General features: G+C 41.3%; 2 protein-coding genes across 2 annotated transcripts; one reads left to right on the top strand and one right to left on the bottom strand.

The window, feature by feature from the left end:
- The first annotated feature begins 694 nt into the window (after nucleotides 1-694).
- exosc8 (exosome component 8) lies at nucleotides 695-3,751 on the top strand. Its single transcript, XM_029519336.1, has 11 exons — nucleotides 695-892; nucleotides 1,179-1,215; nucleotides 1,300-1,363; nucleotides 1,451-1,524; nucleotides 1,617-1,662; nucleotides 2,126-2,231; nucleotides 2,322-2,367; nucleotides 2,457-2,553; nucleotides 2,772-2,892; nucleotides 2,981-3,087; nucleotides 3,540-3,751. Exons 1-11 carry the CDS (start codon nucleotides 876-878, stop codon nucleotides 3,656-3,658), a joined length of 834 nt encoding a protein of 277 aa, XP_029375196.1. The 5' UTR covers nucleotides 695-875; the 3' UTR covers nucleotides 3,659-3,751.
- On the bottom strand, nucleotides 3,695-17,773 carry supt20 (SPT20 homolog, SAGA complex component). The gene is given in 23 exon segments (XM_029519335.1): nucleotides 3,695-4,714; nucleotides 6,758-6,848; nucleotides 10,213-10,323; nucleotides 10,999-11,054; nucleotides 11,158-11,273; nucleotides 11,366-11,678; nucleotides 12,137-12,292; nucleotides 12,420-12,525; nucleotides 12,659-12,770; nucleotides 12,875-12,950; nucleotides 13,028-13,172; nucleotides 13,896-13,970; nucleotides 14,108-14,164; nucleotides 14,447-14,603; nucleotides 14,787-14,926; nucleotides 15,206-15,259; nucleotides 15,436-15,552; nucleotides 15,699-15,802; nucleotides 15,894-15,938; nucleotides 15,941-16,019; nucleotides 16,548-16,673; nucleotides 16,809-16,844; nucleotides 17,060-17,773. Coding segments are annotated over 23 exon segments (2,382 nt in total). The 5' UTR covers nucleotides 17,063-17,773; the 3' UTR covers nucleotides 3,695-4,607.
- Between the last annotated feature and the right edge of the window lie 9,801 nt (nucleotides 17,774-27,574).

Raw genomic sequence — 27,574 nt, 5'->3', positions numbered from 1 at the left:
CTCTTCATATTCATTTCCATCCTCATCCATCTTGGGCCGTTTGGCAAATCTTTCTAAAGTCCTTCTCATAATTTTTAATTAAAACATAAATTAAAGTCAGCTATTTGCTGTATAGGGCTGAATTCTGGGGAAGCTGCTCTCATGTTTCTCTCATGTTTCTTTCGTGTTTCTCTCATTCTGCCCTCATGTTTCTCACATGTTTCTCTCATGTTTCTTTCGTGTTTCTTTTATGTTTCTCTCATGTTTCTCACATGTTTCTCTCATGTTTCTTTCGTGTTTCTTTTATGTTTCTCTCATGTTTCTCTCATGTCTCTTTCGTGCCTTTCACACAAACACTATTCAATTTTCCTCATCGATTTCACCTCTACCGTAATATCTAGCATAGCATTCCGTTTACCGCCGAAAACATCTTCTCTGCTTTCTGAAAGCGCTCGAATGTTTTGAAGTGAGCCGACTATTTGCGATTTACGGTACTGAGAAAACGTGTGACGTATTTGCAGCGGGCTGGAGGAACTTGTCTGTGATTGGTCGTCCTACGGGCTACCGTAATGCCACATATATGGGCGCAAAGCTCCCTTTTCCGCCGTTATGGTACTTTTGTTTTTTTTTTTTAACTTTTCTAGTTAACGTAATGGGTCTAGGAGTTACGGTAACGGGAAGTGCGCACCTCAAAGGGCAACAGGACGGTATTAATGTTATATAAAGTCAGTCAATCTAGTCAAATTAAATAGCGTAACTGATTCACAACTTAACCCAGAGGGGCTGTGAGATGGTTAAAAGAAGGGGAAAGGAGTAATACAAAAATCGTATTTGTGTTTTCTTCCTACCGGCCACCGTAGTCCGGATGCTAAACCCACGTGTTTAATCAAAACATCATGGCGGCCGGTTTCAAGTAAGTTTATATAGATTTTAGCTATTATAATGAATACATTTTGTGTGTTTAAAGGTAACTACAAAGCCAATTTACCATCAGAAGTACTCGATGATTGTCAGTAACAGAGATTCGCATGGAGGAGATCGACCCTGATCAGGGCTGTAGTTCAACTGCATGAAATACACCTTCTATGTGACTGCTGGCTATTCAGTCAGTATGTGATAATCAGTCCGTCTGATTGGTGAAATCTGTAAAACCTGGATCTGTCATTATGTCTTTAAGTCAGTGACCTCTGTCCCTGCAGGACTGCTGAGCCTCTGGAGTATCACAGGAGCTTCCTGGTCAGTAATTGCATCTTCAGCTGGGTTAATGTCAGCACATGATAAAAACCAGTCATCAGACACTTTCAAATTTTTCCTTTTCAGAGGGAGAACTGCCGGCCTGATGGACGGGAGCTGTCAGAGTTCAGAACCACAACACTGAACATAGGTGAGACACAACTCTGATCTGATTCACACAATGAATCGTCTCTCTCTCGCTCTTTTTCTTCTACATGGGATGATTTTCTCTGTTCAGGGTCCATATCTACAGCAGACGGCTCAGCCCTGGTAAAGATTGGAAATACCACAGTCATCTGTGGGATCAAGGCGGTAAATGTTCATGAACATGTTGGTTTAAACCTTATTTCAACAGGCGTTGAAACTGATAAAGAGATAAATAGTTTGTGTTTCTTCATGTGCAGGAGTTGGCGAACCCTACAGTGGAAGCACCTGGCAAAGGTTACATTGGTAAGTATTAAATTAAGGAAGCAGACAAGGGGATATCATTATTTCCGTCCCTTTGTTTCCTAATATTATTAGACTTTATGCATTTCTATTTGCAGTTTTGACTACAAATGGTTAACTTGAATAATCGACATTTCCTGTAATTTACATCTTGTTGATATTGAAACATATGTTGCATTTATAATGTTTACAACCATTTTGTAGGGAGTTTATATTGATCAAAACTATGATGTAGCACAACCATGAAAATATACTACACATTAAGGAAGATGTAGGACTTTATTACCCAGAAAAATATAATCTTATGAGTAGTTTAAAGCATGACTGTGTTTATGGTGTTGTGTTTATTTTGGCTGTGATATTTTATGCATATTATGTAATGCTCATTAGTTCTGTGTATAAAACTTTAGGCACTCTGTGTTGTGTTGCATTTAATAATTGTGATTTTTGTTTTCATATTTGTTAGTGCCCAACGTAGACCTGCCGCCTCTGTGTTCGTCACGGTTTCGACCGGGCCCGCCTGGAGAACAGGCCCAGGCTGCTAGCCAATTTGTTGCAGATGTAATCGAAAGGTGATTTTAAATACACATTTCTTTGTTTTCATCAGGTGTTTAACATGTCTGCGAATACTTCTATAAATGTTTTTAAATATATTTTTGCAGCTCTGAACTGATACAAACAGAGGATTTGTGTATTGAAAGAGGAAAGGTAAACCCCCTGTGATGCACATACATGCGTACCTGTTAATTGTTGTAAATGTTGGGCTCTCGGATGATGATTGTGTTCACTGTTTACAGCTTTGCTGGGTGCTCTACTGTGACCTGATGTGTCTCGACTATGACGGGAACTTGTTGGATGCCTGTATTATGGCCCTTCTCTCTGCTTTGAAAAACAGTATGTGCTGTAAAAACAAAATGATAGCAACCGCTTTAGTACTGCAGCTGAAATATACAATTTGTTTTTAAGTATAGATGCGTTCTTCCATGATTCTTATCTGTACCTGACTTCACATGTAATTGCAGTATTTTCAGTTGAATTAGCTGTTTATGGCCATGGCCACATACGACTGTTTTTTTAAGATGTGTCCATTCACAGCCTCATGTCCCCAACAGCACAACTCCCGGAGGTCACCATCAACACGGAAACAGGTTCACCAGAGGTGAATTTCAAAAAGAGACACGAGCTGCGTATTCACAAGCATCCAGTCGCTACTTCGTTTTGTATTTTCGATGAGTAAGTGAACGATTTTTAGTTTGATGAGCCATCATATAAAACTGACTTTGGCGTTCGTAATTGTTCTCCCGACCTGCTCTCTGCACAGATCCATACTGATCGTAGATCCCACATCTGACGAGGAGAGTCTGGTGACCGCCCAGCTCACTGTGGTGACAGATGACGAAGGACGGCTCTGCTCTGTATATAAACCAGGTCAGAATACACACTATGCAAAGACTGTCCTCTCCCTGTGTCACTCATCCAAATTGTTAACTGTTCACTGTAAAAAATGCAGGAGTGGAAAACGTGATCTAAGAAAATGCAAAAGTAACTAAGCTGGGTTAGGGTTAGGGTTTTTTCTGAGCGTATATTTAAAGAGTACTAGAATATATCCCCATCTTTAATGTTTTGTTTTTATCAATTTTTGGTGTTTGTGCTGGGTTAGTTATCATACATTTTGTATTAAATGAAGTTAGAACACCTGCATTCCTGCGACTGCAGGTTCTCGCTCCAAAACAATAAGAACTGCTTTCCGGTGAATGGTATGAATGGAGCTTGTGCAATAAATGGTTATTAAAAGAATTCACAGCGACTGTTCTGAAGGATGAATGGTGGGGGGAGAAACAGACAAACATCGTTGGTAACTATCTTCTCCTCTGGGTCAGGTGGGACATCAGTGTCTGGTGAGAAGCTGCAACAGTGTATCAACCAAGCAACAGCACGGCAGAGAGAAATCCAAAAACTAATCAACAAGGTCATTAGTAGTGTGAAGACAGCACAATAAGGAGTCGCAGACAATGCGTTTTATCTAAAAGCTGTATTTTCCACTGTCAATATATATTCTTTTTTTTTTTTTTTAATAACAATAAAACTGCTGACAAAGACTGCTTAAAAAATTATTTCTCAGTGTCCAGAAACATCTCACGCGCACTCACGCACACACACACACACAAACACTCTCGATGTCTCGTAAGAATACGCCCATGGCTCCTGAACTAATTAAAAGGAAATGCCTTTTCAAAATGTGCTGTACAAAATCAGGTACACCGTCTTGCATGTTGATCTTGAGTCCTCGGTTGAGCCCTGTGCCGGGATTGCTAACAAAAGAAAGACTTCCAACAGACTGAGAGGTAGAGCGCTGCCCCCAGGCACTACTCCAAGATCAGATTTGCATTTTCACATGTAATGGTTATATGGAGGATTTGGTGTCAATAAACTCAGCTGGGAACCGTGCTTAAAGGGCAGTTTCTACCAGGGTCAACCAAGCAGAGGCACGAGGATCAGGAAGGCTCATGAGGAATCCTCTGAGAATGTGCATTCATGATCCTCTCAGTCCACAGGAGCCTCCATTAAAAAAAATTCTTCCTGAAGGGGCGATCTCTTATTGTGGAAGCTCACTACCTACAAGAACCATCTTTTTCAGTTTCATCTCAAAAAAATATCACTAAGGTTCTTTAAGCGTAGGGCTCCCTGTTCTAAAAACCCCCATTATCAATGGTGGACACAGTTTTGGTTCTCCAAACCTCTGACACCCATTACATACAAAATTGTCAGCTAGAAAAAGACAAACAGAAACAGCAAAAAGTCTTTTTTTGTCTGCAGTCTCCCCAGTGAGGCAGACAAAGAGCACAGTATGGATCATTCACGTCCTTATGTGGAGGGTGGAAGGTCGGTTTAGTGTGATTTTAGTCTGTCACGACTTTGGGAGGGGCTGTGGCGTGCTCCGCTTCCTCTTACTTCTTGGTTGGCTGGCGGTATGTTGCCGTGGTGCTCCCCCCTGAGGAGCTGCTGCTCCCATAGCCATTTGCTGCTGCTGCATTTGGTGCTGCAAGAATTGCAACTGTCCAGTGCAGAAGGAAAAATTACAGAAAAAATATCAGTGGCTATTTCAGTATGTTCGAATACTTACAGCCAACACGATGCATGTTCCTGTCTGTGGTTCTAGGTAATGTGTAAGCACCTGCAGCACAGTAAAACATTCATTGTTATCAGTGTTGAGCAGACTACCTCACTGAAACTTATCTTTCATAGTGTCGTAGACTTCTACATCAAGTAGCATGGGTTAGTGAAGCTGAACCGAAGCCTTGTATGACATACAAGAGGAGTGTGCAGAGAAACACAGAAAAGTGGTTAATGGGTTGCAGAGAGGAGGGAGGAGGAAGAAATACAGATTGGGGCGGGCCGGGATATGTTGGGGAGTGAGGCAGGATACAGTCAAGCAGCACCAGTGGCGTTCTGGAGACAAATTATTGGCTGAGACCCTGGCAACGACAGACATGCAGCTTAGCAACCGTGCTTTCCACTCAGAGTAAGTCAGCAACTTCAACCGGACAAAAGAAAAAAATTTAACACCTTATGCTTCATGCTTCACAGAGTAACAGGCTATCATCGCTAATCCGTCATGATACAGTCAGCAAAATTTCAACAGATCCTGTTTCTAGGGTGCTTGGTAAGAACATGCCTCCCATTTTTACACACTGTTAGTTGCTGCCATGGGAAGTGCCACAAGCTGTGTGTGTGGGTTACTTCGAGTAGTGGCACTGCTGTGATCTTTGTAAAACAACATATTAACCAAACATACAACACAAGATGGCGTGAATGGTGTGGAGCTACAAGAAAGAAAGAAAATTATTCCACAAGACAAGTGGTGAAAATCAGACCTGGGATGATAAAAATCATTAAAAATAAAGAGATGTGTATGAAACAAATTTAATAAAAACCAATGATAGTAAAGATTTTGACTAAAATAAGTTTTGGTGACATGTTGGGTTACATTAAGCACCTTTGAACATTTATTGAATGAATTTCTATTCCATAGTATACAGAACAATGGGTTTTAATATATATTTAATTTACCCAGGTCTGATGAATAGATTTAGAAATTCTTTTTTAGACTTTAATACACAGCAGTAAAATTTACCTAAATCCCTGACAGCTCATAATAGCACAACATACAACTGCCTGATAAATGTAGGCATGGAGTGTTGGCTGAAGAATCTAGTTCCAGTGTTTGGCTCCAACAAAAAAATGTATGTGTATACAGATGTTAAAGTTGCTGTATTACTTGGATCTGTGGCTGGTGCTGCTGCTGAAGCCTTGGAGAAGGCAGCTGGGGCCCAGACCCGTCCAGCCCACAGCCCAACTGGGACAGCACTAATGGGAGGGAGGGGGGGAGGAGAGAGGAAGCCCGAGGGGGAAGAATGTGACGGCAAGAGAGACAGCAGCAAAGGAAGAGAGTAAAGAATGAAGAGAGGAAATGCACATACAAGCAAAAAGGGGGAAATTGATTAGGGAGCGGGAGAAGATGCAGGTTGGGGGTGGGCATGGTCCCAGTAATGCACAGAGGAAAGAGTAGAAGTTGAAGGAAGAGAAGACAAAAAGGAGACATTGCAGAGGGGCAGAGAGCACAGGTAATTGACCACGTGCACAGAGATTTGTAAGTGTGGGATTATGGGTAAACAGCATGAGGCCAGAAAAGGGTGAGTGAGCAGGGCAGGTGGAGGACGAGGATGGGATGACACATGGAAGAGGGAAAGACATAAGGGTGGGGGCAAAAAACAACAGAGAAAAAAGAAAAAAGGAAATGTAGCAGAGAAGAAGGGGAAGTTGAGTCTCTCCTGTCAGTTGTTAAAGGCTCCGTTGAGAGGAACAATGGCTGACTTCAGTAAAATTATCACTTTGAGTTACAGACTACGAGTCCTCAGTCCTCACAGTAATTACAATAATGAATACATTAGTAAATCTTATCTTATTAGTACTAGTTAGTGGCATCGAGTCAATCTGGTGTGAAACAGGTCAAGAGACCGAGTGAGGAGAAATGTGTCAGAGAAATGTCTGTGGTTTCTGTGTACACAGGTGTGTTTGGGAGGGTGATGATTCATACCTGCTGCCTGTGGAGACATGAAGCCTCCGACTCCCAGGTTGATGACCGCTGTTTGCTGGTTTCCTAAACTTTGATCTGACCCCTGGTCACCCTGCAGAGAAAGTCAACAAAAGACAGTGAACTCATTATGCAAAGTTAAAAAAAAATGACATATTGTAGAAAGTTTTTTATTGAAAGATAAAAATTGGTTTTAAAACCCAGGCGTGTGTAAGATAGGAGCGGATCTAGAAAGACAGAAATTCCATTAACATTTATAATTATGTTGTCATTCATTCATCTTCTACCGCTTATCTGTTTCATGTTTGGGGCCAATCCCAGCTCACACTGGGTGAAGGCAGGGTACGCCATGGACAGGTCACCAGTCCATCACTGGGCCAACACACAGAGGCAGACAGAGACCAACAACCACTCACACTCAGACCTACAGACAGTTTAGAGTCACCATTTAACCCAAACATGATGCCTTTGGACGGTGGGAGGAAACCCACGAAGGCAGGGGGAGAACATGCAAACTCTGCACAGAAAGGGAACCAAACCTGAACCCGACCTTCTTGGCGTGATGGAACAGCCTTGACCACTGTGTCACCATGCTGGCCTGTATAGTGTTTAAAATGGCTTGACTCTTTATAATGTTGGCCATATTTGTTGATGGCACAGAGTGGGACAGTTACTGCTAACCGTTATTAGCAGTTGCTGGACGTTACCATGTGCCTAATGAATAAAGTAAGCTGTGAGGAAAAGAAACAGTGTCTTCCTTCATAACATGACAGATTCTGTCCTGGTTGGTTATTGTTTAAAATGGTTGGACTCATTGGAATGTCGGAATGTTTGTTGATATTAAAATTTTTCCAGCAGAGGTCAACTTGGTTACAGGAACCCTGAGCTTCACTACCTTCTAAGTTCTTCCCTGCAAATGTATACAGAGAGCTCAGTACAACTTTCACGAAGACTCCACAACTTTGATCTTTGTTCATTTACAATGGAAGCAAATTCAGCTGAACAGCATCCCAGACCAACTAAAATACTGCATGCTCTCCGACAAGCCCTTATCAACTCAAAGAGGGAAAATGAGAAGCTGACTGCAGAAATTGCAGCTCTGAAGGAGAAGTCCACCAGCCCTGATAACAGCTGGGAGAAAGAAAAGGAGGAGTTAATCAGTGAGAGGAACATCTTGGTTTCATCACTGAAAAAGACCAAAGACAGCTTCAACACCCTCGTAGCCAGAGAGCAGCTGCTTCAGACCAACCACGAAATGGTTGTGAAACAACTACAAGAGACAGATGAGCGAGTCTTCCTCTTGGAGGAACAGCTCTGTGAAGCCCAGACTGAAGCAGAGAATGCTCAACACCAGTTGAATGCAGAAAGGGAAAATCAGCTGGCTGCAGAAATCGCAGCTCTGAAGGAGAAGCTCATCAGCTAGGAGAAAGAAAAGATGGAGTTTACTCAAAAGATGCAGAACAAACATGAAGAAATAAAAAAAAGCCTGAAGACCAGGTGCTGCTTCTGGAAGAACAGCTCCATAAAACCAAAACCGAGGCAGAGAAGATCCAAGGCCAGATGACAGCAGAGAGGGAAATTGAAATCATGGCTTTGAAAGAGAAAATAGCCACCAAGGAGAACAGCTGGGAGAAAGAAAAGATGGTCAAGATGATCAAGGAGAGAGACTTCTTAGCCTCAACACTGAAGACAACCCAGGACAGGTTTGACAAGCTGGTGAAAAACTTTGACGCCCTAAAAGCCAGAGAGAAAAAGCTCAAAGCTGATTTTGAAGCCGTCACCAATCAGCTGGAAGAGAAACATCAGCAATGCATCCAACTGAATGAACAGCTCAGTAAAACTAGGATTGAGGCAAAAGAGCTCTACAACACCGCACAGACAAATTATGTGACGTTACAAGAAGCTAAGGTTTATTTCCAAAACTTTGTTGCTCAGTTAAATGCAGATGGGGAGAGCAAGATAGCTCACATCCAGTCGGAGGCAGTTGCTCAACTCTGTGCCGTTCAAGAAAACTATAACAAGATGGTGGCACACATCATACAGGAGGAACACAAAAGCATTGCCAGTGCCAAGAATGAAGCCGTGAATGTGACCAATAAGAGCTTAGAGTGCATGAAAAAAATTAGAAAACTGGAGACCGAGCTCCACCAGAAGGAAATTGATTGGCAGGCAAAGCTTGACACTCTGGAGGAAACTATCAGGTGTGAGAGGCAAAAGAAAGAGCAGCTGCAGAACAACAAGGCAGACATGGAGGAGAAGTGGCTCGCCAAAGAGGAGGAATGGACAAAAGGGACCAGCGTAATGGAGGAACACATCCATCACCTCACTGTGTCGAACACCAAGCTTCAGAAGCTGGCCTCAATGTCTGATAGGGAAAAGAGAAATATGGAAAAGGAAAAAGAGAAAGCAAAGAAGGAGGCAGAGAAAAGGATGATGAATGAGGTGAAGGAGCAGAAGAGAAAGGAGAAGAAAGACGAGGAGAGAGAGAGAGAGAAGATGGAGAAGAAGGAGAGGTCCATCCATTTATTTCTGTCTTTATAATAGATAGTAAAAATACATGCGCAACAATGTGACCAGAGATAATTTGTACTTAAGATGATTTTGGGGGGGGGGGGGGGGGCTGAGCCAAACCCAGCTGTCATAAAATGAGAGCGGGGTACACCCTGGACACGTCGCCAGTCCATCACAGGACCAACATACAGAGACTGACAAAGACCAACGACCACTCACAGTCAAGACTCAAACAATTTAGAGTCACCATTTAACCTAAACATGATGTTTTTGGATAGTGGGAGTCCACACAGAATCAAACCTGTGACCTTCTTGTTGTGGGGCAACAGTGGTAATCACTATTAATGCTATGATAACATCTTGTACTGTGGGGCAAGGAGAGGGAGTGAGGTTGATGCAACTAGCAAACTAACCAGCAGATGCCACTAAAGCACACACATTGATCCTCGGAAAGATGATACTAATTTTACTGGCTCTCATCTGTGAGCCAAGCACAGTGAGGATCCAGCAATTTAATGGTTAGGAGTTGTTTTGGCAGAGGCTACAGCCTCTCCTACAAGGACTGCTGGTATATATCACAATCAGAACTGTTGAACTCTGGGCATTTCTCCCACTCTTCCATACAAATTTTGCTCAAACGTGCCCTTGCACAACTCAGAGCTTCACGATAGCCATTAAAGTTGTATTAGAAATTTTCCACTTTAACTCAAGTCTTGGCTATACCTGAGTCACCCAAGAAAGTTCTAGCTGTCAATACACTAGTCATTCTTGCCCTGGAACATAGATCTTTCCAGTAACTTTTTTTTTTTTTAGGTGTGGCTGACTTTTGGAGTTCTGGCTTAATTCTGGCAGCTGCAACCAACAGCATGCTCTTTTTCTCATTTATCACAGCATGCATTCTATTGCCTGTATGTGCTTGTATGTGTCTCCGTGGAAGTGAGTCTCACCGTCTCGGCCTGCTGTTGAGGACTGGAGGTGGCTGACTGACTCTGCTGTGGGGAGAACTGAGGCAGCTGTTGCTGCTGCAGAGAGTTAAAGATGAGAGGACCAGTGGGGATCTGGGAATATGAAACAAAACAACAACAAAAGAAAACAAACAATAAAAAAAAAAAAAAAAAAAAACACACACAATCACGCGCGCGCACACAAACACACACACCAACAAACAAAAAATAGGGGAGTAACAGATGGGCAGGTGAAGATACAGGAAGGGTTGAAGATGGAGAGGGAAGAAGCAGAGGGAAAGGGTGATGTACATGTAAGCAAAAAGGGACAAAAGCAAGGGAAAATGGGAGAATTAACAAAGTAATCAAAAAAACAGGGTAACTACACAATAGCTGCTATCACAAAATCAAAACTATCAAGGGATATGGCAAGCCACGATGTTTACGAACTGCCTGTATTCAAATACCTATTAGTCTGTACTAGCCCTTGGCCTCCCTCAGATAAGACTTTCCATATCAAAAGGTAGAGGCTGGCACTAATGTCACCATGATGAGAGGTTCCTTTTCATTCAGCAAATGACACACAAAAGACACATGCCTCCGTGGCACCCAATCAACTTAATAAAAGGTGTTCACTGCATAACTTATGCAGTGAGCTGCAGGAAAAGAATGTGAGGAAATAAAGCCGTGCAGGTGATTCAAACACAACACACCATTGTTCCAAGTACCCAACAGATAGCCAGTGCGTGCAAATAGGAGTTCTACGGACTAAGCGGCACAGAGCCATACCTGCAGAAGGTTCAGTGGTCTCAACCCAGCACTGCTGTTCAGCCCAAAATGACTTCCTGTGGTACAAATCAAGAGTCATCATTACCACACAGATCAGTAAAGACCAACAGAGAGATGCTTCTTGCGATATGAATGTTTCTATTGAAATCTCTGTCTTACCAGTCTGTGCTGCAGACTGCATGGTGGGCATTAGCCCTCCAGGGGGCAGGATTCCACTCAGGTTAAGGCCTGGACCCAGCATAGGGTTGGAGCCACTCATCAACGTCTGAGGACTGCTGCAATAACAGAAGAGGGTTGTCAGGAAAAGTGATAGTTACCATCATGTGACAGTATGGCATCAGAGACATTTCTTTTTTTAATTTCTTACCAGACAGAGCTGACCACATTGATGAAATTCAAGCCTGCAGGGTTAGCCATGACCTGTGACGACGTGGTTCCTGTGGTGATGGATGTACCCATGGTGGGCAGCGGAATGGTCATGACAGGCACAGGCTGGCTTAGAGCCAGTTGCTGCTGAGGGAAAGGTGTAAGGAGGGCAGGCTGTGACTGGCCCTGAACCATGGGAGGGTCTGAAGGGGTGGGGGTCACAGAGAGAGGAGCAGTGAGGGAGTCGGTGGGGTGAGGGGTGGAGCATGGCGTGTTGGTGGGTGTGGGGGTGGATGGCTTTGGGGTTCCAGATCCTTTGGGAGAAGAGAGAAGAAGTGGGTCACAATTATGACGAGAGGGAGGGGTAGGTTCAGCAGGTAATATCTGTAAAGCTTTGCAATCAAGAGTTTCATATAACAAAACTACAGAATCATCCTGTCAGTCCAGAACTTTATTAATTTTTATTAAGTTATTTTGATATTATTATAACTCCTGTTTGGAATCTAAGTAGAAGCTGAGCTAAAGAGAAAAGTTTAAACCATGACATGTTATTCCTGTTAAAAATATACCTGTTTCTAACAATATTCCCAGTTCCCAGTAGATCTCTGACATTTCATGCTCCCAAGACCTGGACCCTTGTCAAGCACATGTTCCATCATTTTAAAATTTGGGAGCTAATAAGAGACATTCCAGTTGAACTAGCTCTCATCGCCATGGCTGTGGCTAATGGAAGCAAGCAGCTAACCAGTAGGTCACGCTTGGCTGTACTCACTCTGCGAGGAGCCCATTGGGGAGAGGGAGGCAGGCGACAGGAGGCCCACCTGGCTCAGCTCCATGGAGTGCTTCCTGTTTAGAGACTGGCTTTTGGTTGGAGGGGGTGTAGGACACTTGAGTAGACCACTGGTGGTTTGTGAACTATATGGATTACCTGATGAAAAAGGAAGTACCTTTATATTTAAGAACTTGTTAACAATTTATACCTTTTACCAATTGTCTACCTGAGTGTCTACCACACTGCTCTTAGGAATAATGTCCAAAAATTTGTATCATTGTACCTGAGGAGCTGCTGCCTGATCCTGAAGGCAGTTTGATGGGAGGGGGTCTGTGCTTAACCCCTTTTCCCAAGACAGACGTCTGGACCAGAGGAGAAATACCATCACCCTGTAGATAACATTAAAACAGCTTGTTGGCCCCAGCGCACCACAAGGAGTGAAATAAAAGACATTCTCTGCTTGAACGATAAACCCAGAGCGAGCTTGAACTTTTACTCAATCAGGGCATGAAAGTTATTTACCTCATCTTTGCTGGGAGACTGGGGCCCCTGTCCCATGTTGACTGAGTTGTGGGTCATCTTGACCACACAGTTCATATCTCTCTCATATACTCCTTTGTACTGAGTGAGAAACCTATGAAACAGACAAAATTATATACCATGCTCTTTGACTGCATACCCCTGAACACTGTATCTGACATGACTACCTTCTTAACAAAAGAAAACATGGTGACTCACCGGTCTGCGTCTGTCTTTGAGCCTATAAGGAAGCTATGAGAGAGAGAAAAAAAATGAAGATGAGTGAATTCAGAATGGCGTTGCAAATCCTTTTGTGCATACTGAATTGCATCACAGAATGTGCTTACGGGGGATGTATGAGCTTTAGGTCAGTGCTGTCCTCCTCTGCTTTTGGTTCTTTAGCACAGTAGATTTTCCCGTACACAAGTGGATCTCCCATCGACTGAAAGATAGACACCTTGGTCCTCTGTGCTTGGCCCCCTACCTCACACTCAAGAGTGTAGTCATCTACAACTTCCTGTGTGAACAAAAGGGGCCAAGAGAATTGAATGAAAAATGATGTATGATGTGCAGAATAAAGTGCTGTGATATCATGTAACTATAAATGTTTTAAAACAGCAAGAAGAAAAACAATGCTACAGATAAAATCCAACCACATAGACAGAGATTGAGTGTTTTGTTTTTTTTTTAACATGCTTTAAGAAACATTAATGGTCACTTTAGCAGATTAGCCTTTCTTCATGTCCATGACTGTCTTGGGGCACCTGTTTTAGGGCCCAGCATCCAGAATATCTTACCCTTTGCTTCACTGACCTTCAGAAGGAATTGGGTATTTTTAAAGTACGCAAAAAGCAGCACCATTTATGGACACAAGCAGCGCTCTGGACACATTCTGTAACTCCACTCCTGTGTGGTCCTTTTTTCCGTAATAGCAGAAGAATGTGTGAAATTCAGAAATGTTCCACATTGACAGGAGGCTTGTGGGCAAGTAGGACAGAATTTTTGGTTTATCATCAGAAAGGAATCTGTTTCAAGTGGTTTAACATTTTAGAAGAAATAATTTCTGTGTTCATATATTGCTGTAAACAGACAAGTCAATTTATAAGGTAAATTCAATTTTGCTTTGTCTGTTACAGGGCCTTGAAGGTTGTACAAGCACTCCTTGCTTATTTCAGACCGGAAACAGCCATCATTGATATATGACCCCGGAGAATGTTAATGCTGCTACTGTCACACTTACCTCAGCGGGCCAGATCACAGTGGGTTGAGAGTCCTCTAATTGCAGGGATTTCTCCACCACAGCATACTTTTCCACCTAAAGCAACAGTGAAATCCATCAGGCCTGGTGTGCATCCACATTATGACTGTCAAACTGTGAGCTGAGTGGATTCTAAGTGCTGTTGGTTGAAATGTTTAAGTGACAGTGTTATAGAGGAATGCTGAGTTACTCACATCAATTTCCTTCGGTACAGTTAGTTGGCAGTTGTTCTGCTTCCACATGTCAACAGACTGCAAGTGATGACAGCCAAGAGCCCAGGATGAGGTGACAAGAGAAAAACAAAAAGTGGTATGAACAAAAGAAGGCATGCAATGACCTGTGCTGTTTTAGGTTAAGAGATTTTTATCAACAGTGGGAAACGGGAATGGTGCAGCACTGAAACATCTGCATCAAAAAAAAAAACAAAAACAAAAAAAAAAAACAACAAAAAAAAAAAACAACAACAACAACAAAAAAGTCATTTAAAATTGGTATGTTTTCCATAATGTGGGTATTTTGTATAGGCTACATACATTTCCAATCTTTGAGATCTTCAGATCTATGACAGGAGCAGGTTTTCTCTCCTTCCTCCTCTGTAGGTAGTCATAGAGTCGTAGCTGTGGTGGCATGGGTAGGTGGGACAGCTCCTGCTGCCTGTTCAGTGCAGCTCGAGAGTGCCTCTTGAAACAGCTACAGTTTAAACAAAGAGGTATGTGCCTTGAAATGCATTTCAAGGCTGTTTCTTAATTTATTGAGCTTTTATTTTTTATGTCCTCAATTTAAAATAAGAAAAACTCTCACAAATTAGTTTTTTTCCTGGCATGATTGTATTCTAAATGAGCTGCCTCCAACCCTGCTGAGTGTATTCTGTACCGTTTCATGGAGCGTGTGTTCATTTTCTGTTTGTTGTAGAGTAGGCGGTTGGCTGTGCATGTGACAGAGATGGAAGGGTCCAGGCACAGAGGTTCAGCTGTGGCCAGAATCAGCTGACTCTCCAGCTGTAATTTGTCATCCTAAAAAAAAAAAAAAGGGAAAAATTACAAAAAACAACTAAGCAAAGTACTGAAACAGAAGTTGCTCAAGACAAACAATTGAAACCTGCCTGCTATTATTATTAAGTAATTTGCTGGATAAAATGCAGCATATTTTAAAAAACACTGCTTAGGTTGTATGTAGTGAAGATCTAGATTGATTTATAGGACTCTTAAAGAGCAGAAAAAGATAGTCAAGTGTCAGAAGAGGTAGGATTTAGTTTTTCTTGTTTGTCTGAGATGGTAGACATGACACTTTACCTGTGTCCACTTGTGATGATCACTGGTCATGGCATGGATATCACAGATCAGAGTCTTCAAAACAAAAAGAAAGATATCCATATCAATCTTTTTATATTGAGATGAATACTTTCACCCCCATTCCAGATCAAGATTTTACACATGGTCAGGTTTAGTTCCCTTGCAGTTTGTAGTTTGTTTGATCTTGGTCAGTTGGTGAGTGGTTGAACACTACTCTACTACTTCTTTACCTGCATGGTTGGCCGTAGCAGGATGTGTCTGCTCTGATAGGTGGGCATCTTGGTATTGCCAGACTGCCTGTAGTCTCTGACTTCCACTATCACACAGCCACAATGGAAGATGTTCACCTGAGACACAACAATATGGTGGATGTCAATCAACAGATGGACACCAAATAGGCAATTATTGACAAATAAGAAACTAATCTAAAATGTCATGAACTGGCACCATGCACGTACATACGATTTAAAAGTGTACACGTGCATATACAGACCTGTGATTTCTCCAGTAGATCCACCAGAATAGGGGGCAATTCCTCAGCATCTAGGTACTCCAGCAGCTCTCCCTCTTCATATGGCAGACGGATTGTTTCAGAATCTAAAAAGGAGCACAAATATGAATGCTACAGATAAAGTTGTTGCAGAGAACAGCTAAAAAAAACCTAGTTGGCTTGAGTAATTGCTCTTACCAGATCCATTTTTGCCCCTGAGCATTAGAGAATAACCTTCATTCCAGGATACAGGTTGACCACCAGACACGACACAGACTCCTGAGATACCAGCTTCTCCAGTAGATTCACATTTCTCCTCAAATTCTTGGGAATGGCATGGGAAAAAAAAAGAAAAGAAGGAAAATAATAATAATAAAAAAATGATAAAAACACATAGGAGTCAAATCTGCCATTTCAAGTGACAAAAATCTAAGCTATATCAATGCTCAATCTCAGAGAAAAGCATGTTACTGCTTTCAACGCACATTTTCTTTAAATAGAGTCTTAAAAAGGCAATTAGCAGGCTGTCCAATTTGACAATATAATTCAACAACTAACAAAGGCATTGAAATAATTCTACAGTTCTGAATCTACATGTAAGGATTAGAATTACAGTAAAACAAAAAAGTGCACAAAATTGTTCAAACACATTTGTGTGTTTGTCTTGCATTCACGCAATTGATACATAACTTGTGCAAGCATACATAGAAACCACGATCAACACACTTTAACACTCCAAAGTACTCACATTTTATACACACAATCTTATTCTGTGCAAATTGGAATGAGTTAAGTTTCCGTCCTGCCAATAATTACCTCGTCATAACTGAGATCAAGTTGCATGACACAAACCTTTAACTCTGGCTCTTTCTCACATTCCTCGATGTAAAGCTCATAGAGCTTCTGATACAAACTCTTCCTGCCACCGGACGAAACTCTTCTTTTGGCCGGTCGTTGTCGAGCACTTTCAACAATGTACTAAATAAGAGATAACACACTGTATTAAATCATGATGAAACAGAAGAGCAGATCACTAATATAGTCAGTGTTCAGATGGGGCAGAGAGTTATGTGTGATTGCATGCACATGAATCTAAAATAATGTTTTGTGTACCTCGGCTCGATCCAATGCATATTCCAAAACTTGTTGCTAGAGGAAGAAAGGGCAAATTAACACTTGGCTCAATCACAATTTTCCCAAATTTTCCCAGTTGAATTGAAACAAGCTGTGCAACTCCAGCTGCAGGGTTGTATTGCAATATTTTCACGTGAAACAAAACACAACTGATGCACAGAGGTAGATGACCTGAAAGGTGGTTAAAACAAAAAACAAACAAAAAAAAACAAAAAAAACACACAACTTACCATTGTGGTCCACCGCCAGCTGCAAGGCGAGTGACGGTAGACGACGCTGTCCTTTCTGCCCCACACTGTCACCTTCCTAAAGTGACCATTCACACCCTGCACGGCCGAACACACGCAGATGACAGACACACAAACACAGAAACACAGATACTCTCAGTGTAGCAGGCAGGTTTGTTAAGTCAGCACTGATGCCGAACAGCCCGGCTGCCGCTGGAGTCTGATGCCACGGACAAGCAGCCCGAGAAGACCGACGAGCGACACCGTTTCATCCTTTTGCTCACATTTGTAAACGCTCCACTTAAAAAAAAAAAAGAAAAAAAAAAAGTACATTCAAGCGCAACGCGTCTCGGTGTTGCTGCCAAAGCTGCCCAGTCGGGGTTGGTAAAACTCAAGGACTCTGGCTGGGAGAGCGGTCAAAGAGAGCGACTGAGACAGCAACAAGCTCGTTGATGCCCGACCGTTGAGGCTAACGCGGCTAACCTTAGCATGCTAGCTCGTTCCTGCTGGGCAAAGCTGTGAGTTCCGCCGCTATGCTAACGACGTTACGCCGCCCGAGACGCGAGCCGACGGGGCCACGTCAATCTCCGCCGACGGGATGGACTTGCCTTTTAGGTTGCATAGCTGTCGACTGGCGCTCCGACGCGAGAAAACGAAATGAAATTGAAATATCGGTGTCTTCATTGAAAAAAAGTCGGAGCCGCAGCCATTTTCTTCCAGTGTGACAACAACAGCTAAACTTCCGGTTTGAGCGGCGGTGGGCGGAGCCAAACAGAGCGCTTGACTTTACAGCGGCGGATGTCGGAGACGGACAGATGGTCAGTCCGCAGACTCACACCTGATCACCAGTCTGCACAGTGTTATACAAACGTTTGGGTCAAAACCAACACATTTAACAGTTTGTGAAAGCCACGTATGACAACTGAATGTGTAGCTGTGCTTCAGCAGTGAAGACCTTTCGATGGAGCTTTAAACTATTAAGAAATGACTAGAAAAATGGTTTTTGCATTGTATGTCTCCAGTTAACATTGTTATACTAACTCTGTCTTACCTTATCTTCTTTCCTCTCATTGGAAATTTTTCACTTTCACTTTTCTGTGATTTTCCTCTTAATCAATAACAGAAACATGTTCTCTGAGAGGTAAGGACTCTTCTGTCATTTTAATGTGGATTTTTCTTAATGATGTCCTTAAAAAAATCATATACCTGAGAGGACTGCAGTCACAACAATTTTATGCACTGATCCATGCAGTTTTCATAGAACCTTTGTCCACAGCTGTATGTTGGCCTACTTTTCCATAATATCCACAGATTATTTAGTTGTGTAACTTAAAATGCTAATGAGTTGGAGCAGTTGCTCATTAAAAGCAACATAATCATACACTTCATATCATTTCACGTTTAGTTTGTTACATAAAAGCAACCAAGCAATCAAGTTATAAATACACCTGATCTGGTTAATAATGAGCATCAGCATCAGTTGCCTCTTTATCTTAAAGCTTGTTTAGCAAATTAGCCCTGAAAGCGTCATGTGCGTTAGTTTATCTATGCAAATTAGATTAAATGTTTGCTGTAACATGCACAATCCTTCAAGGCATTGTAGCATGTAAAACTGCAGACACAGCACAGGCAGCAGGGGTTTGCCCCCCTGGTCGTGACAGGTTTTCAGTCATACTTGACTTCAACGTACAATATGGAGAACTCCCTCCTGAGGAATTCCCTCCAAATACATTAATATTAATATTAATATGAATATTAATATTAATATTCATACATTCAACTTCATGCACACATTGTAGAGGATGGGGCTGCAGAGCAAGGTATTCAAATGTTTTTTTCATAATATCTTAAATGTGTGTAATGCATGCTTAGTACAACCATTGTGCGGTACAAATTTACAAATAAGTCTATTTGCTTATCTTGCTTAACTTTATATTCCAAGTAATTTGTGGAATTGACAATCATAAATATGTAATAAATGGATAATATAGTCTGGCCACTGGAATATGAAAAACGTAATTTTAGGTCCAAATGGCTTACTGCACTGTAGACAAATAGACAATGATAACGGGATGCTAAGCCAAACAATATGGTACTGTTTATTGTGTAAACTGCAATAACTTAGTTTTTTTTTTTGTTGTTGTTGTTGTTTGTTGGTTTTTAATTACATTATAGGTATCTGTGCAAGGGCGAAAAGAAATTAGTCTTCAAAATCTTTAATGCAAAAAAACAAAAAAACGGATAAGTCTAATTCCAGCACATGCTATGTTTGACGTATAGGCTACATATTGGGAGATTGAAGTCCCACATATGTACAGTAGGGGGAAGAGCAGGACAGCAGATTCATTAGGCTCCATGCCACAGATGAGCAGTACAATGGCAGAAACGCCATGAAAATTGGACTCAGAGGTTATGAAAGAATATATTCTAAATTTCTGGTACGCTATTTTTTCACAGAGTTGTGCTGTAAAGAGCAGGTTTGAATGAATCATTAACTGGCTTAGATTAGTGTCGTTATAGTTCTAACAGACTTTTACATATCAAACCTTTCCCATATAGTTCTCAAAAAAATGCTCCAGTTCTTTTTTTTTTTCTCTGCACAGAATATAAAAAGCCACAGGGGTGCTTAAAAACTTGTCAAACATAACATTTACAACACACATGGATTTCACAGAGGAGTTACGTAAATGCTTTGTGATCAGTGTTGGTTCAAGCATCTGTGAGCAGTTTTTGTGTTTTCCCCCAGCTTTCTTTCTTAAAAAAGTGCACTATCAACATCTCAGCTGTGTCAGTAGTTCCTTTATGCGGACAGAAAGGGTGTAGGTGGGGCCCAGTTTGGATCAGTCCTCACCTGCTGCATGCATGCACCCGCACAGCCACCCACACACACACACACACACACACTCACTCACACACACACTCACACACACACTAAACAGATATCCTTTCTTTGAGCTTCCACATGATGGGGCTTGCCTGGGGTCAGTCGCATTTCAAAATGAGAGCTATTTCTTTGTTCTTTACCCCAAAGAGAAGGTTGCATGTGGTCAAAGTTAATTTAAATCCACATGTGCTGCAGATTCTGCCTGCAGTTTTATTTCTGAGGTATTGATTAAATTTGCCTCAATAATGAGGGTTTTTCCATTGACTCAGATCCCAGAGTCAGCTTTACTAGGTGAGTAATCGACCAAAAATGAAACATTAGTATTTTAATCAGTGTTGATCACAGCAGTGCCGCTTGTTGGCCCGTGATTATAATAATAGTAAAAATAAAATTACATTTGCTGCCCATTCTTAAATTAATGACTGACTATTTCTGTAAATAAACAACAAAATAAAATCAAAATGAGTGATGAAAAGAGTTTAATTTGGCATCAGCATCTAAGCTTTGCAGCTTTCACTGTCACTGGTCTTTATCCAGGACATGACGTCAAAATGATACACAACCTCACCGTAATTCATCACTTATTTCTTCAGCAGTGAAGACCACCATTCTATGGAACTTGAAACTAATAAGAAATGACTTTCTTGGAAAAATTGTTTTTGCATTCAGTGATGTTGGTATGTCTCCAGTTAACATTGTTAGACTAACTGGGGAAATAAGCTGTCATGTGTCTTACCTTATCTTTTTTCCTTTCATTGGAATTTTTTCACTTTCACTTTTCACTTATCTATGATTTTCCTCTTAATCAAAAACAGAAACATGTTCCCTGAGCGGTAAGGACTCGTTGTTCATTTTAATGTGATGATGTCCTTAAAAAAATTAATATACCTGAGAGGACTGTAGTCACAACAATTTTATGCACTGATACGCCTCTTCTGACAAATCAAAAATGAAGGCTGAATAAGTTACTAACCCTTAATTCAATCCTTGTTTTGCAGCCATATAGAAAGCCAATCAAAGGATTTCCTCTAAATTAGGACCTGCAATCAATTATTCCCCTGCCCGAGGTGCGTTCTAGTGAGCTGGAGTTGGCATGAGGTCTACGTTGACGATATACAATCTGGGACACCTATGTAAGCAGCATTTTGATTACAACACAGACTCTCAGTTTTAATAAGCGCATCCAGGGTTAAGACATTTGGGAAACAGTATCGGCATGTGCATAAAGAGGGTAGACACTTATGAATTGCTCATTTTAGGAAGCATTCCATTTCATCCTCTTGTATTTTCAAGATTTTAAAATGAGCTGTCTCCTCTCTAAAATGCTGTGGATGCTGCGTGTGTGTCTGACTCCAAGGTCTTAAACTGAATTTTGCAAGGGTCACATATAAAGTGTTAAAAATCATTTTGCCTTGATACATCACGTTTGTTGTCTTGATTTTTTCCCCTTCTTCTGGACTGGTGGGTTATAGATTTGCCCCGAATGAGTCATTAGACTAGTGAATAAACATTTGATGTAGGAAAAAGCGAAATAGTTACTAGTATAAAAAATTTGAAATGACAGGCATTGAAAAATAAACCAGACAACTAAATTCCTGACATGTGGCGCACTAGATTGCTGGGGAATTTCTAATCCAGAAAGTGCTGGCGTGTAATAGATCAGTCACCATAAAAAAATAATCTCACAGTAGGGACCATGTTGTTTAGTTTACAGAGCATGGATGGACTTCCAAATGCCGTCATTTTGTTGCTGCGCCATGAGGTCTGGTCACATTATTTCCAGTCCAGGATGTGCTATAAGTGAAACCAACAAGCATGCAATGAAGAAGGTGAGGGAGATGGAAGATTAGGGTAAATGATCCATTAGCATGTGCCAGTGAAATAAGGACTGACAAAACATGTAGACAATTTCTAGTGGGAATCAGAAACACAAACTCTGACAGACAATTGGCATTCTATTCCTCTTACATCTACTTTTACTCTTAAGTCTGTCCCCTCTTCATGCCTCTCTCTCACCTTGATGGATGTGAGACCTGGAAACCTTGCAAGAGCAAACTTTTTCCAGCTCAGCCTGTCTTTTGTCTTGAGCGAAGAGACAAGGACTGCAGCTGGAGTTAAACACCATCAACCTTGGTCCAAGTGAGAGGATCCAAAAGTTACAAAAGCAGATGGACCAATGAAATAATTCTTTAAAACAATAATTCCCGCTATCCAATGACAGATGACCTTAAAATGTCCTCACAAAATTACTAATTCGATACTATTGTTAATAATTGAAATTTGCAAAGCCACTTAAAACCCATTACCCCTCATTTGTCAAACTTAGCCCTCATCACCATCCTAATGAAGACCTACAGAGAAAGAGCATGATACATATATCGTTACCAAATCCTAATAACTGTGGCCACTGCTCGCTGGCCCAGATGTGATCCTGGGAGGATTAAACTGCATATCTGGACTCTGCACACCATGAGCTTGTGATTTAGCAATTGTTCCAAACAATGAGCCACTCTGTTATGTTCCTTAGGATTATGACCTGCTGAGACCTGTCCAATAGCTGCAATCAGACAAGTGTCTTTCTTAATATTTTAATTATCTGGCTTATAAGGCGATCAGCCTGTTTTCATGTTGTGCCTGATCAGTGGGGAGAAAACTAAAACAGTAGCAGGTTACCTTTTACTTTATATTCTAGCTTGATTTCCCATTCAGTATCTACTGAGACAGACAGAGGAGGGAATACGTTTCAAGCTGTGTCTTTATCATATGGAGAAACAGAAGGGAGAGAGGAGTTCTAAAGCCTGTTTTCAATTATACAACAAATTTTTTAAACAATGGCCCTGCGTTCCTGTGACAGTCTCAAACTAAGATGCAATGACTAAGTCAGTTTTTTTTTGTTTTTCTTTAGAAGCAGCCGTTTTTCTGTTGTGCGGTCCAAGTTGACCTAATCCATCGCAGACAGCAGGCGGGGATGAAAGAGAGACCGAGAATTTCTCTGTTAAATTCAGACTTACACCCCAAAGGCTGACAGGAACTACCAAATTCACAAGAAATGTTAGGTTTAGTTCCTCTGCGGTTAAAGCTGGATCTGGATTGTGACCCTGTTTCGGTATGTATACAATCTGTGCCAGCTTCCAGGAAAGTGGCACAAGAGCTGCTAGATGATCGAGGCCAAACGTCAATGTTGGATGTCATTCCAAAACAGCAGGAAGACCCAAGGGATCATGGGGAGGATGCGGATGGGGGTGTGAGGGGTTTTGGAAAGAGGAGTGTGAGAAATTGATAATTCTGTTGAAACCAGCAAACGCAGTTTCATTTTTGTGGGTTAGTATGATGCGGTTACAGTTGTCTTGGATGTGTTTATCCTGTGAAGCAATAATAAACAACAGCCATGACTGATTTCCTTTGTAATGAGGTCTTCACCCGCTGAAGGAGCAGGCATTTGTTTCTCCCTTTGTTTCACTTCTTTTTTTCTTAACACAACAATGGATTTAATTTCTAACATGTTTAATAGAATCCCTAATCAGTGATTACAGAAAAACAGCTGAACATGGTTCTGTTAAAAAATACCATCATGGTATGGTATGGTATCTTTTTATGGTATAAAAAGAAAAGAGATGGAACAGGAGATTCAGGGCTCTAGAGGTCTGGCCTTTCTGTAACACGTCTGCCTTCTTCCTGTGTTGCCAATTATCAAATTAACAAGTTGAAATAAACCCACAGGAAATTAAACCAGCAGAGTGACTGAAAATGCTCAAAGAAAAGAAATCAGCAGGACCAGACACATTTTTCTACTCTCCCTGCTGTCGCTAACACAAAGCTGTGGTGTTCCAGTGTTTTTCAGGAGTGGACACCAGTGAGTATTCTGCCAGCCAAATTCTTTCTAATCCATGCAGACACATGGATGTACGGATGCAGACACAGGGAGGAGTTAGAAGTCACTCTCCTCAGAAAGGAATGACTCACACTTAGGTTTTCTTTTTTTTTTTTTTTTAGCTAAATGAGAAAGCATAAACAAAAAGGGGAAGACAACACACACACACATATACAGACCTCCTGTTTTTTTCTGTCTGATAAGCGGCTGGATGGGTGTTTTGGTGGGAGGAGGCCAACCTCAGACCAGCAGCCTGCTGGAAACCCATCACCGAGGCAAAGGTCGCATGTATGCACAGACATCCGGACACGGTGGGAACATGTGCATGAGCTCACGCACACAAGCAAAAAAAGCAAGGAAGACCTTCAGAGAAGCTAATGTCTGCAAAAACAGACGCACACCATGGAAACAGAGGAGGGGTGAAACCAGCAGCATCCAGGTGACACCAGTGACAGTGACAGTGGAAATGTCAGAAAGGCAAAAATCTTCAGCATCTCTCCTGTATTTTGGAGTGTGGCAAACAGAGTCCGCTGCTTTTACAAAGTTTACCTATCACAACGAGAAACAATCAGCCTGTGTCATCACAGTAACTGAGGAAAAGCACTCCACTTTTTCAAGCTTGTGTTAAATTTGAATTGATGAGAAAATCTGAAAAAACAGAGACCCTCATCATCTTGTTACACAGCACTAAACACACGCTTACAAGAAAACCAGCAAAAGCAGATGCAGACATAAATAAAGTGTTCCTCCCTCAGTGTTTTATAGAAATGGGAGGAAATCCAGAAGCATGTTTCCAATAACTTCCTCTTCCAGAACCACCTCTATTTGCTCCAGTGTCATGGACACAAAAATAACACCACCAGTAAAAAATTAAGTGAATGGAAGTCATGAGAGTGGAAGGAAAGAGCAGAAACAATGGCTCATCACTCCCCTTTCTACTGTACACTTCAATGGACTGCAATATCCATAAACTCATCAACACAACTGCCATAAAAATTGCTCATTCACGCACATTTCGTGGACATGCTAATGGGAAATGAGATGAGCCAGAAGCCAAAATTATCAGAGGAGCTGAGAGTGAAGTTTCTCTGGGGCTAACTTTAGCGTTAAAGGCATATAACAGTCAAACCTCTCACTCTGATCAGCAGCCAAAAATAAAACTGGAGATGGATTTTAGCACAAAGAAATGATAAACTGCTCTGCTGTGACAAATGTAAATCGATAGGCATGTTATCAAATCCCCAGCAGCGTGCCGAGACACACAGCAGCTGTAAGCTGTGATAACATTCCCCTTTAATGGACGTCTCTTGATTTAATCTATGAAAGAAATGACACCCAACTAACAACAACAAGAACAACAAAACCAGTCATAAAAGCTGGAAATACAAGCCAAGGCAAATTAGGTGTTTGTTCACCTTTTGAGGAGAGAAAATTAATTTAGCTGTCAGAACTGGCACCAGTGAGATGTTTGACCTATAAAATCCCGTCAGAGTGATAAGAATCTGGTACAAGGCTTTAAGGTTTCAGGCAGCGATCATTTGGACTGTGATTTCTTCCAGCTTTAGTCCTTCAAAACACACATCTGGGAGCCGCAGACTCAGTTATCAGTGAGTCACTCCGCAGTGTTGGCTGGTTTTCATTAGAAAGTGCTGTTTGTACTTTGTTTCCCTGTAGGTCACTCTTTATCAGAGCATGTCCTCAGCTCTTGTAATTCTTTATAGGTTCCTAAATCATAACATTTATACTTTTATCTATCATTACAAAATCTTGTGACATTATATTTATCCACTCTCTTTCACGACAAACCTCAACACGCTGCAGAATTTAGCTGGAAACTGAGTCAAAGTGTGTATTGTAGTACAGATGTGTGTGTGTAATTATGTTTGTGTGAAAAATAGGAGGAGAGAATGCCAGGAATCATTTCAGACAGGAATGGCCTGATGGGACAACGCAGCTTGATATCTTGGCCAAGGGAAACACAAAGAAAGCCAGTGAGTGAACACATGTCCTGTATTTTCCAAAGCAGTGACAAATTTACTCCATTACCGCGCAGCCCACTTTCCTTCACTACGATTGTCTGAGAGGATTAAATGGATATTCGGGGTACATGTTTGTACAACAACTGCCGCGAATGGGCCAGTTAGCCTCACAGAAAGGGTTGATATCAAACTCAGCTCTTCAGTTAAAGGCTCATCAAGTTCAGGCCTGTCCAAGAACAAGCTATTAGGTTTGATATTCAACTTTGATTAAGTTTCTTGATTATTCAAAGCAGCTTAGCTGAACAGCCAGACATCACATATCGCTGGGCAGAACATGGCCTTTAAATTTTTTTCACCACCGTATCATGGCACAGATTGGTGGGCTGTGTCTTCCTAATGTCTTTCACAATTTGAACTGCTGGCAAAAGGATTGCGAGGTTGGCCGAAACACGCAGACTAAACGGCTCTATAAAGTTACAATGATGGACGTAGGTTTGGCCGACTAACCTCAGGCTCGTTTTACTTTACGTTCAAACATTTGGCAGGAAAGAAATATTCAGATTCCTGTGATGTAGTTGCCTTTAAGCTGACTTTATAGCAGTTGTAGCAGCAAGAAAATTTCAGATAATCACAGCTACCAGTTTTTCAATAGATGCCAAAAGCCTTTTTTTTATTGTTTTGTTTTGTATTGCTTTATTGGTGTTCTCTTACTATGCGTTCAGGCACAAAAATGAATTGCACTTTTTAAATTGTTAGACTCCTGTGCATGAACTCAGTCATCTTTCATCCTTTCTAAAATGCCCTTTTAACACCCGGTCTTGCAAGTTAACCAACTGACATCATCTCTATAATCTTGTTAAAACATGTTGAATACCAAACTATAACTCACATTTGCCACCATCTTTTCTGGTCCACAAAATAACTCATGGTGTAGGAAAAAATTAACCACAGAGACAAAACATCTGCTGAAATAAGTTTGGGGACTGTGAAGCATTAAATTATTATATTATTGTAAAAAAAAACAAAACAAACACTGCACCCATGTACATACTCACTTGGCCGTTCTGCCACATGTTTTCTGTCAGTTTATTTTTATTTGATTTCTTGCTTGAAATAGACAATTCATTGTAAAAGTATTTAAATAAAAAATATATCGGATGCGCTTTCTCAGGGCAGCGCTTCCATTAGAACCTTTTATGCCGGTCTGAGGGACTGCTCAAATTTCAGCACTCGGACGCTGGGAGTGATCTGGGATATTGCAAGGAAAATAAAATAAAATAAAAGAGCGACGCAATTTAAGATACTGCATAGAGCGCATGTTTGTCTAAACCAATCCATCCAATTTGTCTTAAATGAAAGACAGAAATTGGTGATCTTACTCACTGTTTCCGAGCCTGTGTAAAAATACAAAATTATTGGAGTTGTGTCTTGTTTGAAATCCAGAAGGTTCTGAAGAAAGAGCTTGAACTCGGTTTCCCTCCTTCTGGTTTCTGAGTGTGTAACTGATATAAATCAGAAAAACTGTATCATGTCATGACAGTTTGTGCCAGGAAAAATATTCTTCAGCACTGGATCTCAGATAATGCCAGCTCAGTGGTGGGGTGGCATGAGACAGTCTTCTGCACTCCAAAACTAATGCCTTTGACACAATACGGAAACCATTTCTTGACTATATTAATGTAAATATTTCTGCCATACTGACAACAGCGTTTGTATAATAAACTGTATTATTTATTTCTGTTTTTAATTTTTCTCTTTATTCAGCTCCCATTATATTTCACTCT

Source organism: Echeneis naucrates, chromosome 14 (assembly GCF_900963305.1).
Source record: "Echeneis naucrates chromosome 14, fEcheNa1.1, whole genome shotgun sequence".
In the NCBI taxonomy this organism is placed as follows: domain Eukaryota; kingdom Metazoa; phylum Chordata; class Actinopteri; order Carangiformes; family Echeneidae; genus Echeneis; species Echeneis naucrates.
This window is presented reverse-complemented; position numbering and strand designations above follow the sequence as displayed.

Excerpts from the sequence above, each read along its gene's own strand:
- exosc8 (XM_029519336.1), top strand. Across the intron at positions 1,364-1,450 it reads AACCACAACACTGAACATAG|GGTCCATATCTACAGCAGAC; the intron begins GTGAGACACAAC and ends TTCTCTGTTCAG. Across the intron at positions 1,663-2,125 it reads ACCTGGCAAAGGTTACATTG|TGCCCAACGTAGACCTGCCG; the intron begins GTAAGTATTAAA and ends CATATTTGTTAG.